At 38.5% G+C, this 18,989-nt stretch overlaps 1 protein-coding gene across 27 annotated transcripts in view; it reads right to left on the bottom strand.

Annotated features, from left to right (window-relative positions):
• The window catches only part of lrrfip2 (leucine rich repeat (in FLII) interacting protein 2), a 41,819-nt gene extending 26,072 nt beyond the window's left edge, over positions 1-15,747 (bottom strand). For 18 of the 27 annotated variants that reach the window (XM_051651373.1, XM_051651370.1, XM_051651369.1 and 15 more), the window contains exons 1-4: positions 15,441-15,747; positions 14,169-14,313; positions 5,662-5,748; positions 4,564-4,623 (exon numbers count right to left, since the gene is read on the bottom strand). In XM_051651373.1, the coding sequence (XP_051507333.1) occupies positions 4,564-4,623; positions 5,662-5,748; positions 14,169-14,258 (237 nt within the window). In that variant the 5' untranslated portion in view covers positions 14,259-14,313; positions 15,441-15,747. The remainder of the gene's footprint in view (positions 1-4,563; positions 4,624-5,661; positions 5,749-14,168; positions 14,314-15,440) is intronic. The other 9 variants (XM_051651385.1, XM_051651383.1, XM_051651384.1 and 6 more) reach the window with 2 other exon arrangements.
• Positions 15,748-18,989: the final 3,242 nt, after the last annotated feature.

The following is an 18,989-nucleotide window of genomic DNA, read 5'->3' on the forward strand; positions in this document are numbered from 1 at the left end:
TTCAAATTGTTTGGCTCAAGAATCACGATTTGTGGGGGGCCTGGGTAGCTCAGCAAGTAAAGACACTGACTACCACCCCTGGAGTCTTGAGTTCGAATCCAGGGTGTGCTGAGTGACTTCAGCCAGGTCTCCTAAGCAACCAAATTAGCCTGGTTGCTAGGGAGGGTAGAGTCACATGGGGTAACCTCCTCGTTGTCGCTATATTGTGGTTCACTCTTGGTGGGGCACATGGTGAGTTGTGCGTGGATGCTGCGGAGAATAGCGAAGGCTCCACATGTGCAATGTCTCTGCGGTAACGCGTTCAACAAGCCACGTGATAAGATGCTCGGTTGACGGTCTCAGATGCGGAGGCAACTGAGATTCGTCCTCTGCCACCCAAATTGAGGCCAGTCACTACGCAACCCCGAGGACTTGAGCACATTAGGAATTGGGCATTCCAAATTGGGGAGAAAAGAGAAGAAAAATCACCCCCAAAAAATTGCAAATTGTAACAGAACAGAGCAAATACTTTTTCAAAGCACCGTATACATATACGTATCAAAGATTAATATTGGTAAAAATGTGCCTAATTAAACGTACATATTTAAATAATTAAAATAAATGATGACTAACCAATTTCTTGCAAGTTCTTTGAGACGAAGTATAAAGTAAACATTTATGATTTGATGATTTTTTTTAAATGTTTGTTTTAATGTATCGTACCATAATTTAGTCGAGATTAATCATGATTAAATCACAGAAAAGTGTGATTAATTAGTTAAATTTTAATCGATTCACAACCCTAATATATATATTTTAGGGATGTGCACTACAACTAATTTGACTGTCGTTTAAATGGAAGTTTTGTAACCGACTAGTCGACTAGTCTAAAGAGAAAACAGTAAAAAAAAAAAAAAAAAAAAATTTTTAATTTTGCGACACATTTAAAATACTTAATCTATTCCAAATCCGATGCTAAATTCCACTGAAAAGGGGCATTTATCTGCGACGTGCTCGACTTGAATTATGATCATTGTACATTAAATATAGAACATGACACGCGTTCACTGAATCAACATTAGCGAATATTTAATAGACATATTTATTGAAAACAATTGAATGAATAGTGCAGGATCAATGGAACAACCCTAAAAGCCTGTTCTAAACGGAAATCACCAAGTAAAAGTTACTTAACATTAAAACAGTCAGGACACTGTTGAAAATAATTAACAGGTAGACTAATGCCAAATCTATGAGAGAGAGAAAAAAAACTGAAAAGTTGCACGTATTTCACGACATGCAGTCGTGTATTAGCCACTGATCTAAAATGACAGCTGTTCGGTAAAGAACATTAACCAATAACAGTTATGATGTAAAAAATAAAATAAAAAAAATAGCTATAGGATAGAAAAAAATAGGCCTGTGATGTAGCCTACAATAAACCTAATGTACTCTTAACATGACGTGCACACAGAATCAAAGATAGTTTAACACGTTAAGCAGTCGACACCTCGTTGAAAACAGCCTTCTTAATCAGCAGATTAAAAAAAATGCATACCTAGTCTAAAACAGTTATTTTCTAGGCTACTTACTCAAAAGCATACATTTTTTTGATGAGCAAAATTAACCCGTCGACGTGGTCCAGTGAAAGACGGGACATGACTCACCCGAGGCGTCTATCCTGTGCTTGATTAGCCCGCTCAGCGGAAAAATAATGTACAAGCATGCACAGATGTAAAGAAGACTCAAATGTGAAAACATCCTTAGGGACTTTCAAACATTTGGAAAGCCGATTCCCGCACCATCGAAGTGATTTCATAACTACTTTGCTGAGTTTGCTTGTCTAGCGAGAGGACATTTTCCTGCGCGTGCCGCGAGTGAGAGAGGGAAGCACGCGCAGCCCGAGATGAAATTAAACTCTGTATCTGCTCCAGATATCCTCTTTTTTAAATAATATTTGTATTATTAATTCTATTTAAAATATGTAACACTAATATGACAGTAATTTAAGTGCAGCCTATTAGTTTAATGGGGGGGAATATTAACTGACTAGTAATTCCAGTGTCGACTAGCAGCATCAGAACCTTTTAGTCGACTAGTCTCGCACATCCCTAATATATATATATACACACACACACTATCTCAGAGTCATTGATCTAAGGTAGATGCCAGCAGTTTTACCAGATTTTTTTCATTTATTTTATTACGATATTTCCTTTTTCAAAGTCATTACTATAAGGTACTGTAGATGCAGGTGGTTTAACTTTCATTTTTGAAATACATTCAGACAGTATTTCACATACAGTCACCACAGATAAACTGTGAGCTTTGGTATATTTATCATCAATCAATAAACTGTGCATATATTTCCACATATCAAGATAAGCTGGACACTAGATCTAGGGTTGTCATGATACCAAAAGTTCAGTAGTCTGTACCAATACCAGTAAAATGTCACGATTCTCAATACAAATATCGATAGCACAAAAAATAAAAAATGTAATATGCTACTGAACACTCCCTTTGCCTATTTAACAAAGTTACATGTTTCAATGTAAATAATAAATTAAAACAATTGCATGTTTCCTTGAAGAGTTTGAAAAAGTGAAACGTTTTTTGTTTTAAGTAGGACCATATGAAATCTAAATTCTGAAAATAAAGCTAAATAAACATCAGTAGTACTGTTTAGTATCAGTCAAATGCTGACTATTTTAATACTGCCAGTCAATTAGGGGCAGGTTGTAAAACAAGAAGCATTTACACCTGCCGAGTCAAGAGATAAACAGCGGCAGCAGTGTCACACTGTATTCTGCTATACAAATTCAGGGGAAACTTTCAATGGTGGAAAACCAGACTTTTAAATATTACATTTTGTAAATGCAACAACTGGAATAGTTCGGTTGAAGGGGGTACCAAACTGCGAATCCTGAACAAAACAGTTTGGTGAATACATGTTTACACATTAGCTTCCACTCAGCTGACAAGGTATGAAAGTAGCTACATGGTTAGCTAGTTAGCTATAAGCTCGTTGTCACGGAGAGTAAAAGATGGACTTTATTTACTTTCCAGCATTGCGTCTCACCAACTAGGTAACAACGTAGTGTGAAATCAACACTCAGACAATCCACCACCGTACCGTTGTCTGCTGAGCTGCAAAAAGATGCTCTGATGTTTACCTTTCAATCTGCTACATTACGGACTGCACTGACAAACTATAACTGGCTAACAGCAAACAGATGTGATAAACATGAGTGACATGGTTGTCAAGGACAGGGTTAATGTTATATTAGTTATATTGAAAAGAGAAAATGATGGGGTCATTGTTTATTAACTTTCCAGTATGTACTTCACAAACTAAGACACCACTTAACTCTGCACTGTCTGTAGAACCACCGTCAGCTCAGCTCTGTAAACAATGGAGTCGGAGCGTGCTCTGCTGGACAAACTATGTTATGACACCAATTCTAAATCACCCCAAGCATTGTTTTCTGCATTATATGTTCTGAAAAAAAAAAAGTTTTCATATCTGCGCATATCGGAAAACATATACGGCGATACTGATATATCTGTGAAAGGCTATAAATCGGTCGGGCACTATTCAGGACAACAGCACGCTTGCTTGTGATATATTGCTTAAATATATTATTATTATTATGGTAAATGCTACATTGTACTATACAACAGTTATATATTTCTGTTGCGATTTCTTCAATTCTCCTGTCAAGTTTTATTTTGAATCAAACTTTTATTTTGACGTGAAGGCTCTTCTGGTTCTTTGTTTTTAACAATAGTTTCACACTTTTGGATAAGACATTGGTTATATGGCCCAGTGTGATTATTAAAGCACAAAATGCTGCAATTTAATTATACATAGTCTGCAGGCACTGCGTGCTTTACAGTAAATCTACGCTCTCTTCTGTCATCTACTACAACAAGCAGAACATGTGATGCCCATAAAATGTGGTGTTTTGATCAGTCTGTGTTTTCATCTTTTAAGCAGCTTCACATATTCATGTGTGTGCTGAAGCACGCAGCACATGCAGACTGTATTTATTTAATTAAATTGGTGGTTTAATAATCACACTAGGACATATCACTGTAGTAATTTGATTAATTGTCCACTCAGTGTAAAAGGATTAACGGCACACTCACAAGCGTGTGAGCATTTAAAAGCAGCCGTCTGTCAGTCACACAGCGCATAGGGGGCGCACTGAGTCGGTGCTTGGTACTACCGGTACTGCAGAAACACTTGTATCGTTCATTACATCTTTTTTATTTTCATATCGACTTGGTACTGAAGTACCGGTACTTTTGACATCACTAACTGGATCATGTGCAAAAAACTCTCCCACAAAAGGGAATCCAATGCTATCTTAACAGAATATTATTCTGAAAGACAAACGCAACAACAGGACAAAAAGCACAAGTAATATTAAAAGACATGCTTGTAAGCCACATACAGTTAATTCAGTGCAGAAGAATATAATTTAAGTCCATCAAAGAATACAGTTTACGCACACTTCCATATTATTAGTAAAAGGCTAAAGTACATGCATGTCCAAACTGTCCTAATCTGTCTCATACCATCCATTGGTGGATTTGCCCCCATTTCCTGCTAGAGGAGGAGTGCTGATAGTAAGACAACTGTGAGAGAGAGACAGCCACAACACAAACACAAAGACTTCCATTGCAACTCAATGTGACAAAGCAGATTATATGGTGATATGCAAAGCGCACATGAATTATTTTCTTGTGAATTCTGACAGTCATAAACATTTGCACAAACAAACATATTGTTGAATGAACACATAAAGATGCAATTACCCTTACTAAATGTATGTACTTATTAAGAAACACAACTGGGGCCTGGTCTGTGAGTGCAAGAAAATGTCTGCAAACTCATAAACAGAAAATACTGACAGATCCAGCTGACACTGACAAACTGCATCATTCACAACTGTCTTAAACCACTGGAAACACACTGTATTTTCAAAAGTCTGTTTCCACTTATGTGCTTAGTCAGCAAGCTAAAATCTGATTCAGGCAACAGAGAGCATCTATTTTGGGTTGTGAATCTGGAACTGTTTGGAACTGTTAAAACAGACAAGAAATGTATTTTGAAACCCACTAAGATGAACAATATTCTCATTCAACTTTGGCTTCACTGCATCAAAAGGGAGCTGATAATCTGTGGAAGATCATGCATATTCTGAACAAAATACAGAGGTTCTGTGCCAAAACCTAGAGATCTGCCTGATCTCCATAGGCAGCTCACAAATACATAGCACACACAAATATTCTGTAAAATAGTCCATTTTAAATTGGATTTAATTAAATAGTTTCATCTATACTTTCCAGTAGTAAATTAACTGCCTTTTGGAACAGCCTTCAAGCTGGGAGCACACCTATGATACCTAAAATTGCTGCCTACTTAGGCAGTTCATTAGGTTTTGGAACAGAGCCAAAGGACAGATCTGAAGGTTTAACAGACCTGAAAGTAATAAATCTAGTAAACACATGATCTGGATACAGACCAGAGGCACAGGAGAGTTCTGTAGCTCTGAAGCCCTTCAGGAGATACTGCACATTAAAGTACACTTAACATGATCGCTATTCTATAGGCAGCTCAAGCTCAAGTGTTTGTTTTCGTCCTCCATGTTTCATCTGCTCTCGAACACTCACCTCCTTCTGTTGCCGCTCAAGTTCTCTCATCCGGATGTCCCGAGCCTCCGCACGAGCAGCTCTCTTCGCAGCAAGTCTGGCCTCCGCCTGCACAAGAGAGGAAACATAATTGATCTTAATAGCTCTAGCATCAAACAGTCAGAGCAGGAAGGACTCAATCTGGACACTTGCATGTTCAGAGAAATCATGAGACCCGTTTAGCTGCTAAATCAAAATTCTGCAAGACACTGTACACAGCACAGTAATGTAAATCAAGTGATCATTTTCTCTTATCCTTGGAACAGGCGGAAAGACCATCCGTAGCTCTTAAGGAAACATGACTGTGTCTCCACTACTTTCTCTGATTTTGCTGGCATCTTAGGCTCATGGTTTAGAAGTCAACAATTGTAACACAAAAGGGAATAGTTTTCAGAGCCATGGCATAGTTAGTAGCACACATTCAGAGGCCTTATATAAGAACATATACTGTATAAGAGGCCGTTCAAATCTAACCTGAGTCATGTCCCGATCCCAAAGTTTCCTGTCTCTCTCTACTGTCCTATGAATAAATTGTTAAACATTCCACAAGGGTTGGAGGTTGAGGGATAGTCGTCATATTTTCCACAGGATCACAGTAATGGGAAAGCAGCAACTTTATAATACTGTCATCGATTTACATTCGTGTGCTATCCATCATGCAGAGAATAATGTCCACTGAGATAAATGGACATGACAAAAGAGCAGAGAAACCATGGTTTGTTGGGCATCCTTGTAAAACTGCACTGAAATGTTAGGTAAAACATTTGGTGGCTTAAAGGAAGCCTAATTCAGCAATATCCTTGAATCAGATTAATCAAAGATTATTTAAGGGGTTTGCAAAAATCTTCCCTAATATCAGACAGATATCACTGAAATAGGTGTCCTTAGATATAATGAGAAATCAGGGGAGCTGCTCGTGCTTATATAAAAACTTAGTCAATCTGAAACACTTTTGGCTTTTCAGTCACTGTGCATCTTAATTTTTGCTGACTTCAGGTTTGTTGATATCTCTTTGAAGGGCAGGGTTTTAGAATGGGCGTGGAGTTGAAGGGATGGAGCGGTCTAATTCAGTGGCTATGTCGAGTGTAAAGCTAACAGCAAAACAGCTGAAATTACTTACAGCACTTTTTACTAGATGAAAAACAACTAACATGATTCAGCAACAGTGTCTAATTTCAGATCAACATGTCTCACTCCTCTCCATAAAAACACTGGTGATGTGCGCAATCTGACCTGCCCCTACTGCCCAATTACCAACACACTAATTAATATACCATTACAATACTGGAAGCAATTACGCACTGAGAGACACTAGCAACTTCACAAATCAGGCGAACTGACAACAAGCATTTCAAAAAGGCTTATGCCAAAATTTTTACACGTATGGGGAGGGCAGCGAGGGTGGCCCAAGTGTGTGTGATTCAGACCTGGATCTTATGCTCAGCACCTGTTGAGCTGTCTGACAGTTTGACCCGCTCACCAGAGCAGCTCAGCTGAGCCCAGTGTCTCTAGCTCTATCTATAGACCAGCAGAGCCTCCATCATGAGACTGCAACAGAAATCTGAGCAGGGGAAGCACATTTACACACTGCAAGATAGCCATTCCATCTTACTGTATTCTGCAGAACAAGAGCTCTATGGTCAGAAAAACCAATGAGATGCCACGGATTGACAACACAATGACAATTCAGCTTATCAAAGCAGGATATTAAAATGTTAACGACTATTTCTTATCGCAGATCACAATAAAATGCAAAGTGCCTTTATTACTCTGGTTCATTATTCGAAGAGCACTCACAATGTTAATATATCCTACCATTTAACACACACCTAACAAGGTATAGACTTTCTGGGCTCTACAGTGTAAGCATTACAGACACATTTGCGAGTGAAAATTACTGTGTACAAATGTGGAAAATTACTCAAGCCCACTGATATGAGCAGCTTCTAAAACCTGATCAAATAAGTATAAATAAATGTAAGAAAATGATTGCCTATTTACACTCAGATTAAAAACTATGTACATCACCTTGCAATTACAGTGTAGACAAACCTGTTGGTTATAATAGTTATGATCTAGTTGTCACATGGTGCTGCTCACTTTCATTGTGGATTGGGTGTGTCCTTGCATGCAAATTATGTTTCGGACTGCAGTAGGCTGCTTTTCATTCTTTTTCATTGATGTAGACAGAGAAAGCATTTTTACAGCGTATAACATTATTTAAAACTTAGTGCATTAATATCTATTAGATATTGAATATCTACAAGAATGTGCATATGACTGTTCATAAAGCTTGCTCTGAAATGGGTAAAAAGACTTATGTTTTCTGTGCCGTTTTCTTGAGTTTTAATATGTTGTCGTTTTATGTATAGTACTGTGCAAACATTCAAGGCAGTTGTGAAAAAACATTGTATAGTGAGGATGTTTTTTAAAAATAATGCCATAAATAATTTCATTTATCAATTCACTTCATTTAAAGTGCACCTTTAAAACAGCACCAATTCTTCCAGGTAACTTGGGCACAGTTATTCAAGGTTGTTGGCAGAACTTGCCACAGTTCTATGTATTTAAGCTGTCTCAGTTGCTTCTGCCTATTCATTTAATCCCAGATTGACTCGATGTTGAGATCCGGCTCTGTGGGGACCATACCACTTGTTGCTGTATTATATTGAATGTTTGGAAATATAAAACAGATATTTGTTATTGACACACTAAAGCGGAATATATAAAATAACCGTCTTAAGACACATATTTTTGTAAAACATTTAATGTGCCTAAGACTTTTGCACAGCACTGTATTTATGTAGTATCTTTTGTCCTGTCTAGATCTGGTTGCTGCCTTTGTGGCCAGGTCTCTCTTTTAAAGGAGACTCAAATCTCAAAGGGACCGACCTGGTTATATAGGTAAGATAAACATTAATAAATAAAAAACAAGTGTCCAAAAATGTCATGCAGACACTGCTTAGTACCCTTCTGAGAGTGTCTGGTCAAGTTAGGCTTTTGTTTATCTGATGTGCTATAAGGGGATTGGTCAGGACTCCTCTTGCCGTCTCACAGGTTTCCTGAAACATTCCTGAAAATATTAAACTCTGAAAAATGTTATCAGCCATGGTGTCTTCTGTCAAGTTAAAATTCAGTAAGTCAATGTTTCATATTATGAATATAATATTGTGACACATTATCATTACAGTCTTAAAGAATACCTTCAATAGTGCACCTTCATATTTTTCCCCCAAACAAAAATGTAAGCATTTTGCTCTGACTTTCCACTTTTGTCCTTGCTTAAGTACAAATATTTACCTTTTTTTCTTTATGCATGATATAAAATATTTTTTTGTCTTTGCTTAAAGTACTGTAGGTATTAGATGCAACAGCTAGTCTAAATGTAAACTTTGAAGAATATAACTGTACTACAGTAGTTTTGCCTTTTTACCTTGAACAAATACAAATTCCTTTTTCAACCTCTCACTGAACCTTAGACAGCAGTCCAAGCCAGTATACTGTATAGGCAAACGAAACATCACACCTTGTCCTAGATACACTAAGATACATGGACTACTTTCTTCTGTTATTCTGGGGGTAATAGACCATGTGGATAACTGGCGATTCAAAGTGACAAGACTGCCCAGTAACATAAGTAACCTCCACAGGGGGTGGCTCAGCTCAAATCTACCTCTATGTCCCCTGAACAAGCAGAGAGAAATTGAATGCCATACTTTGTTAACAGAGCTTTCTGTAAACAATTAGGGAGTTTCCTATGCAGCAAACTTCAGATGGGTGGACCCAGTGACAGGTTTATTCAAACAAGCAAAAGTTTTTTATGTGTTGAAGGTAGACTATGATTCATAATCTTTGAACTGCATGGGTGGAGTGACACCAGTTTCAGTGACACTTCAAGATGATGTCAGCAGTATCTAGTAGCTAATGCCCTAATGCAATGGATCAGCTTGTAATTCAGTTTCTCTTAACTGTAAAAATACGGTATGTTCGGTTAATTCACTGAACTTTCGATAAATCTGGAAGATGTGAACTCATGCAAAGGAAAGAAAGATGTCAGCTCACTCTTAAAGAATTTGCCAATATAACTTGGCTGTATAAAGCAGCTTTAAAAGGAGAGTTCACACAAAATGAATATTACGTCAACATTTACTAAATCAACAAATCAAACCGGTATGACTTTTATTGCATAATTTTCCCAATGAAAGTGAATGGTGACTGAGGCTGTCATGCTGCCTAAAATCTACTTTTGTGTTCCATGGAAGGAAGTCATACAGATTTGGAAAAACACAAGGGTGAGTAAATGATGACAGAATTTTCATTTTTGGGTGAACTATCCCTTTAAATGTTCGGATATTTCACAATGACTACAGTTTCACTTCTGCAGTACAGCCCACACCCTTTAGCTTTAGATTTCTCTGTTCCCTCTTTCCAAACCTTATATGGTCCATATTCAGGTGAGGAAAGATACCCGCACGAACTTGCTTATTCAGTGACAGTATCAAAAGGAAACCACGGTCTTTCATTTCCTTCACAATTTCCCATACGCTAAATATTAAACAAACAACTGGCTAGAAACGTGTCAGCAACCAACCTTTAAACTGATTGCTTTCCTAAACTGCTGCAGAAAAATCTGCTCTTTATATCAAACCACTATTTACATTTTTAAACTGGCTCTGTGGAAGACTCGATTGTGATTAGTCAATCACAGCACTGAGTGGTGAAATATTTTTGTTTAATGACCACTTTATATCAGGGTCCTGATCACCCTGTCAGGTTTATTTTGTAATAATGACCAGTTGGCTGTACATTATCCTTATTAGTTTTACTATTTTCAGTGATAGATGCAGGTTTCTACTAATCTATTATCACAGCAACAAGAAATGTTTCCTATATGGAATAAGTTACAGTTATATAATCGTGACTGATGAGAAGGCTTAGCAATACGAAACATACAGGTCATCCAATTTAGTCACGAGGGCTCAGTAATTATGAATTTGGGTTATACAAGTTAATTTCAGCAAGAAGAGTCCCAGAGTGCAGAGCTGATAGCAGTCAGAGTGTTCTACTCATGGGCTCACACATGTGTGCTACTGAAAAATCTGAGACAAGTCCTTACTGGCTGCTCCCTGCTCGAGCTGTGAGTCAAACTACATCAGCTGCAGCTCCAACTAACAGAACCTGAACGTCTACATATCGACACATCACAACAGAGCAATGAGTGGCTGCTGACTGACATTATAATCCAGTTTCAAACCTTTTGGACCTGAGTAGCCACATTTACATGCAAACAAATAATTCATTTATAATCCAACTGATAGCTCAATCGGATTGAAAAGCCTTTATGTAAACACAAAAATAATCAGATAGAGCTGGATTCGAATGAAATTTCCATCCGATTGAAGGAGGTGGTGTAGACTTTAATCAGTTTAAAAGAAAAATATTAGCCATGTAAATATTTGAATCCGATTACTTTCTCAATCGGATTCTAAAATACCTTGTGCTCATGCACGGAGCAGTGGTGTATATTAGGGCTGAAACGATTAGTCGACGTTATTGACAACAAAAAATTGTCTACAAAAATGTTCATTTTCGAATAGTCGTTTGATCTCATTTAACATAACATGAGATCATATTAAACTCTAATGATGACGCACGAGAGCAGCAATGCAGTTCGCGCCTTACTGAGGAGAGGAAGAATTACACCGCTCACAGTCCTGATCCACTCTAAACTTTCCAAACAGCTTCAGGCAGTGATGGGCAGTAGCTTTGCTACAAATAGCGAAGCTATTAGCTTAACTACATTTGAGTAGCGAGGTGGTAGCCTCGCTAGTTTTTAAACTAAGTAGCTTTTCAGTAGCAAAGCTATATTTTTGACTAGGTAGTGGCATAGCTTTGAGGGAAAGCTATGCTACTCATAGCAACCAAACTGATATGCAACGCTGTAATGCTATCGTTACAATAATCAAAAGAGAGTGAAATTAACCATGTTTTGAACACCTGTCTCTGCAAAACGTTTGCTAAACACATTTTATTATCATTATTGTAAGACTCGTTAATGGATATTATTTAATAAAAGTGAATGTTTGTCACTGACTGTAAACCGAAATGTTTGCGTTACGTAACACACACCTGCTTCTCAACGAAATGGGAGTTGAAGATTTCCGCACGAGTTTCCAAGTTAGAAGTCCGAAATAATTTGTCATTCCACTGCACTTTCCCCAGTTGTAAGGTGGAAATTTCGATTTTCTGAGTTGAATGGAACGCTTCATGAGTCATCACAGCAACAATACGGAGCATCGTGACTCTACCCACAGGAGCGAACACTTGGGGAGACACACACACACCAGGCGTGTGGCAGTGGACTCAACGCATATACAGCAGGCGAGTGTTTCAAACAGCTACACAGAGCGCAGCAAAATGGATCAGAATGCAGCTTCTTCAAAACTGAACTTCAACATAACACGGATATTAAAAACGCAATGGTTATGACGTCTCCTGTTAAGCCAACCGCGATTTGAAAATAGACGTTCAGACAGTCACCTGACAAAATATGATGCATTATATTTTGATAATGCAATCTTTTGAACATTTTGTAACAGATTATTTTACAACAGCCTATAATAATGAATAGACGATACACTGGAACAACAAGACGCAATGCAGCAGCCAAAGACGTTTGTCAGACATGTTATTATATATACAGTTATGTACATGTCATTGCCCCTCGAGTACTCGACGAGAACTCGAGTAGACAAAATGACCAAAATGCCCATCCCTAATCCAGAGATGCCTGCGGTTAGATTGGAGGAGGAATGGGCATGAAGCAAATATATGGTTAAGACAGACAGGGTATTAGACGCTGCTTCTAATTCTTTGTTTGGCGAGTAGCGTGAGTAACATAAGAAGAACGTTTTTCTGGCATATTTTTTTTAGATATCTCAACAAAGCAAAAACACCAGCGAAGGTTTTTGGTGCCATTCTCACTTTCTCAGCCTTTCTCCGCTTCTACAGAATGCAACGACTGACGCTCTTCTCATGCGCAGAAGTTTTGTTTGGAATACATGTAATGCATATGGAAACAAATGTTTGTATTGAACTGCAAAATTTAGGGAATATAAAAAAGGTACATTCAAAATCTGCAATCGGACTGAATTTATTTGGATTGACGAAAATTTGTGCATGAAAACAAAGCCAATGTAGAGATGAGATCCATCCATTTTCACCTTTGAATGTCACTTGAGTTCAACTAGGACCCCCCATTTGTGAAGTAACAATGAGTGGAACAGAATTTGCAATATATAACAATAAAGGGAGCAGTGTCATATTTTATTTCAGATAAAAAAAAAGCATAATTTTACAGGTGTGGTTTTAGCTATTTAGCTAACTTCCGCCAGACTAGACATTGAATTAGACCGGCCTCATTGATTCAACCACAAGCCCTCTCTCCAAGGCCCCACCCACAAAAAACATGTCAGCTAGCCCAATGTCAGGAAACTCAAACATGCACAATGATTGACAGGCTGAAAGTGTTTCTGATAAAAAAGCACAGGCCACTCCCGACTCTTTTTTTGCTATTTTTAGAGCCTAGGGCTGTCACAAAGTCAGGTGTGATTTCTCAGGATACATATTTCAGTCATATCTGTCGGGTAGAAGAGACATTTATGAATGCAGCATCTTAATTACTCTCCAATATCGGTGATGATTCTGGCGCATCCCCGCATTCTTCAGTATATGCTTACAATGAAAAAATATTTTGCTCTGGGCTGCATTTCCCAAAAGCATCGCAAGCTTAAGTTGATCGTATAGACCATTGGCGCAAATGGTTTCTACGTACTACTTAGGCTTACCATGCTTTTGGGAAACGCAGCCCAGCGATGTATTAAAGGAATAGCTGACCCAAAAATTTAAATTCTGTCATAATTTACTCATCCTCATTTTACAAACCTGTATAACTTTCTTACATGGAGAACAAAATGGGATATTTTGAAGAATGTACATGCTGGTCTTTTCCAAACAATGACAGCATAAAGTGACCAGGGGCTGTCAAGCTCCAAAAGGTCCGATGTCAGTAACACCAAAAACTTATGTTGTTACCAAATGGGATGTGTCAAGTTTAAATATAAAGTGCAAAGGAGACTTGAACAAGATTGAAAAACATAATTATCATATGGCTTCAGAAAAATTTGAACAAAGCGCACAAGTCAAATGGACTACTGTTAGGGTGCTTATTTTTGTCTGTTATGGAGCTTGACAGTCCCTGGTCACTGTATGTGTGTGATGCATGGAAAAAAGCAGGCTGTACATTCGTCTAATTTTCTCATTATGTGTTCCATGGTAGACAGAAAGTCAGTCACATTTGGAACAACATGAGGGTGAGGAAATTATGTCAGAATGTTTATTTTTGGGTATTCCTTTAATGTGGCCACAGGAAACCACCAGTCACAAGATGACATCAGTGAGATAAAGTCAGATGTTGATACACCTCTTACCTCTCTGGCAATACTGCTCAAAGTTTCATCCTCCGCTGAGAAACGATCTTTTATTTGGGCCCGTTTTCGTCCGGATCCTGGCGTACCCATGTTAGCAACACGTCCGTGGCCAAATAAGGATCAATAACCTTCCCGTAATATTCTGCTAATGAAGACAAAAATATTTGCTTACTGTTTAAGCATAGTTGACTAAAATAAAAATGACAAAATGCTCTTGAATTGGGATTGTATAATGTAGAAAACAGACAATTGCAGTCTCTTCTCTGAAAGGTGGTCTACTTGTCTAAACTACAAGCTTTCTAACCTCTTTGTTGTGGCAATAAGCAATCTCACAGTACACAACAAAGACAGTTTAATTACTGAAAATGTTGCATTGTAAACTGCTTTGTTATTAAACTCCCTCCTCAACTAAATTTCATAAAACATTTCAAAGGCTAGATAATGTAGGTTAGATAAGCCTGACCTTACTCTCTTGCACTATCGCCACACACCCACAAATAGAGGCTTTAGTCATGCGTGTATGGGCACACGACATGAACATACACCTCATAATAAAATGTGACAGATGAGAGAAATATCACAGGCATGAAGCACTAGTCCTGCTGGGGTGCAAATGTTCCTATGGTTTTAGATCCATAAAAGAGAAGCAGTTTCAAATGTATCTTTTCGCTTACTTTTTGTCTTATACGTAAGAGCCTTTAAAAGCTCTTTATTTGATATAGGCAAATTCGAGGACAAATATGTCAATCTTAAGATTGTTCACACCTTATACTAAGATATTTCTATTCAAATGTATTGAACATCACCTTTGTCTTTGTCATGCATTAGCCTAATGTGTGACTATAAACACACGGCCAATATTTCAGGGTTTTCTAATTACAGTTAAACGTGTAAATAATTCTATGAATAAAATCTCTATCTTTATTGATATTCTTGTAGAGGTGCTAAATATAAACCAGCACTCATTCAGTTGCGTGACAGACTAACATAAAGCACTTTATTTTCCAGAATACATGGAAATAACCTAAGCGCTTCAGTAAACACACATATTAACTATAATTTAACAGAGATAAACGTCATAAAATATAATAAATATTAGAAGCTAATTTCAATATTAGTGACATCTAGTTAGCGGTTAGCTTGCTAGCATGTCCTCACAGACATAAAGTGTGTAAATGTCACTCAACTCTCGTGTCGTTAATTCAAAAATTACACCTCAGTGACCTGACTGGACTTTCGTCACAGTTGGCTCCGTTAGTGCTGGTTTCTTACCGTTTCTGCCCGTCTCTGTTCCGCTCGGGACTCGGGTCTGTTCTAACAGACTGGGACCTGGGCGCGTTCTCGCTGACCAGCGCGAGCCCGCGTGCCTGCGTGACAGCCACAAACTGGCACTGTCCGTGTCCGTCACCTCAAACTTTTACAACAATACGCCTCATGTTAGGTCACATGAGGCCTGAAAGCAGCGTGTCAACGCTAGTATTTCCAAAACTGACTAAAATCGCGGGAAAAGCCGATAATTTCTCCTTGTGTGGTTGTTCCTGAAAGTCTGAAGTAGTGTTATCCAGCTTCGCGCTGAAAGTCCCGGATGCTGGAAAAGGGGTGTGGCCTTTGAGCAAGTCTAGACCAACCCTTATCAATTAGCCATAACCCTAAATTAAACGTATCCCTGACTGATTTACACTAGTCCCAACCTAACCAACTAATCCTAGCAGGGACGTAGATTCCAGGGTGATGGGGGGTTGGTAACCCCCCAAATAATAAAATCAAGCAAGTACGACCCCCCACCCCCAATTTAAACCATGATCAATGAAAACATGTAAATTCTTCACACTGTAACCCCCACCCCCAATCAATTAAACCTAACCCTCATTTTCAATTTCTATAATCTCCACACTAATGGTGACAAGTCTCTTTTTTTATTCATGAGAATATGAATTATATAGAGGAGAAAAAATATTTTCTTTTAAACTAAAACAAAAACAGACTGAGCCACTGTTCTGTTACATTTCCAGTCCAGTAATGACTTCTAGCTGTTGAAGACGATGGAGGATGATGTATATACTGTAAATGAAATACAACCCCACTTCTGAAAAAAGTTGGGACAGTATGGAAAATGCTAATAAAAACAAAAAGGAGCAATTAAAAAATTCTATTCACCCCCACCCAGTGCTATACGGAAAGCATATTATTCAATCACTGTAAAAAAAAAAAAAAAATCCTGTTAAATTTACAGTAAAAAACTGGCAGCTGTGGTTGCCAGAAATTCACTGTAAAAAATACGGTAACCACGTTTCAGGCTTTATGGGATATAATTTTGATGCCTGTATATTTTACGGTGCATTACCATTGTTTATATTACTAAATAATAAACTTGATATATTAACCTTCTGAAACTGTAAAAATCTGCTTTTCACTTTGTAAAGTATTGTTAATCACCGTCAGGGGCGGACTGACCATCGGGAGAACCGGGACTTTTCCCGATGGGCCGAAATGGGCTGAAATGGGCTGCAGCATAACTTTTGGGTCAGATTCCACCCCCAACAACTTTTGGGCCAGTTTCTATGTAAAATCCAGGGCCGATTTCTCTTCCCATTCCACCAATTCCGTAGTAATTACAAAAGGGCACAGGATGACATGAAGTTCATCAATAAAGGCCATTCCTGGAGCAATGACCAATAAACATGTAGAGACAGTGCTCAGTGTCACTCACACAAACACTAAACACCATCATCACTAAATGGCAATCTAGCACCTGTACTCTCTGCTTATGCAACCATGCACTTAATATCCGGGCAGTATGTGGTTTGGCATTGTCACGCTGGAAAATGCAGCAAATTCCCTGGATAAGACGGCATCTGGATGGCAATGTATGTTTCTCCAAAATTTGTACATATCTTTCTGCATTAATAGTGCCCTCACAGATGTAAAAAGTATGCCAAGGGCATGACACACCCCATACCATGACAGACACAGGCTTTTGGACCTAATGCTGATAACAGCTTGAATGGTCCTTTTTCTCTCTGGCACAGAGAACATGATGTCTGTTTCTTCCAAAAACTATTTGAAATGTGGACTTGTCAGACCACAAAACACAAATCCACTGTTCTACTTTCCATCTCAGATGAGACTGAGCCCAGAGAAGTTGGCGGCACTTCTGGACAGTGATGATGTATAGCTTCTGCTTTTCATAGTAAAGCCTTAACTTGCAAGTTAGGATTGCAAGTGCACGGCAGCATAAGCAGAGAGTGCAGTCACGGAGCTAGACTGGCCTGCCTGCAGTCCTGACCTGTCTACTATTTAGAATGTGTGGCGCATTATGAAAAGCAAAATACGGCAACAAAGCCCCTGTAAAATTGCGCAACTGAAGACTTGCATAATAGATAAATGGGGGAAAATTCAGATTGCTAAACTTAACAAACTTGTGTCTTCAGTGCCTAAACGAATAACTGTTATTAGAAGAAATGGTGATGTTACACAGTGGTAAGCGTTCTGTGTTTACACAAACTGTTTTGGAGTGTGTTGCAATCATTTGATTTGAAATGAGTGTATACTGTATTTAAAAAAGGTAAAACATCAAATAATGTGTTGTAGTTAGACTTGCCACAATATCATAATTTTCACACCGGTGCGGTGTTCACGTTCAAACTGACCGGTATTACCGCTGGTTGGACGCTAAGTGGTACTATGAGGTAATTTTTGTTAAGCAATAGCCTACACAATAATGCAAGGCAGCTTGATTTCAAACTTTGAACTTTAGTTTTTTATTTATTTTGACTAAAATTTCAAATGAAACTGAAAAAAAAAATAAGTGCAATTAAAATGTATGTTGTTCAACTTTTTGAAAGATGGCTTTTCAACAGTTGTGAAGGGCAGCACCTCTTTGGCAACAAACCTACTCCATCCGTGCATTCTCTCCATCATGGGCTAGCGGTCAGGTATTTTGTTGTCCGGGCAAATACATCACTAATTGTGGGTTGTTGCGGGTTTAATGTTGGTGTTTTATTACCTTTCATCCCAGGACCCAGTTTAGCTCCTTCGGAAAGGTAATCACTTTGAATGTGTGTGAATAAATTTGTTTTGTTCCCTCCTAGGGCTGGGCGCTATGCAAGAAATATGTTCATGATATTTTATAAATAAAAAAAAACAAAAGAAAAAAACAATCACAATATCCAATTACAATGCACCCTCACAATATGATGCTGCCACCCCCATGCTTCATGGTTGGGATGGTGTTCTTCAGCTTGCAAGCCTTACCCCTTTTCCTCCAAAAATAACGATGGTCATTACGGCCAAACAGTGACATTTTTGATACATTAGACCAGAGGATATTTCTCCAGAAAGTAAGATCTTTGTCCCCATGTGCACTTGCAAACTGTAGTCTGGCTTTTTTATGGCAGTTTTAAAGCAGTGGCTTCTTCCTTGCTATGCAGCCTTTCAGGTTATGTCAATATAGGACTCATTTTACTGTGGATATAGATACTTGTCTACGTGTTTCCTCCAGCATCTTCACAAGGTCCTTTGCTGTTGTTCTGGGATTGATTTGCACTTTTCACACCAAACTACATTCATCACTAGGAGACAGAAAGCGTCTCCTTCCTGAGCGGTATGATGGCTGCATGGTCTCATGGTGTTTATACTTGCGTCAATCCACGCATCTTATCACATGGCTCATTGCGCATGACACCACGGTGACTCCCAGCACGCAGAGGCTCATGCTACCCTCCGCGATCCATGCAAAACTTACCACGCGCCCCATTGAGAGCGAGTACCACTAATCAGGACCATGAGGAGGATACCCCATGTGACTCTACCCTCCCTAGC

The sequence above is a fragment of the Myxocyprinus asiaticus genome, chromosome 23, assembly GCF_019703515.2.
Source record: "Myxocyprinus asiaticus isolate MX2 ecotype Aquarium Trade chromosome 23, UBuf_Myxa_2, whole genome shotgun sequence".
Lineage (NCBI taxonomy): Eukaryota > Metazoa > Chordata > Actinopteri > Cypriniformes > Catostomidae > Myxocyprinus > Myxocyprinus asiaticus.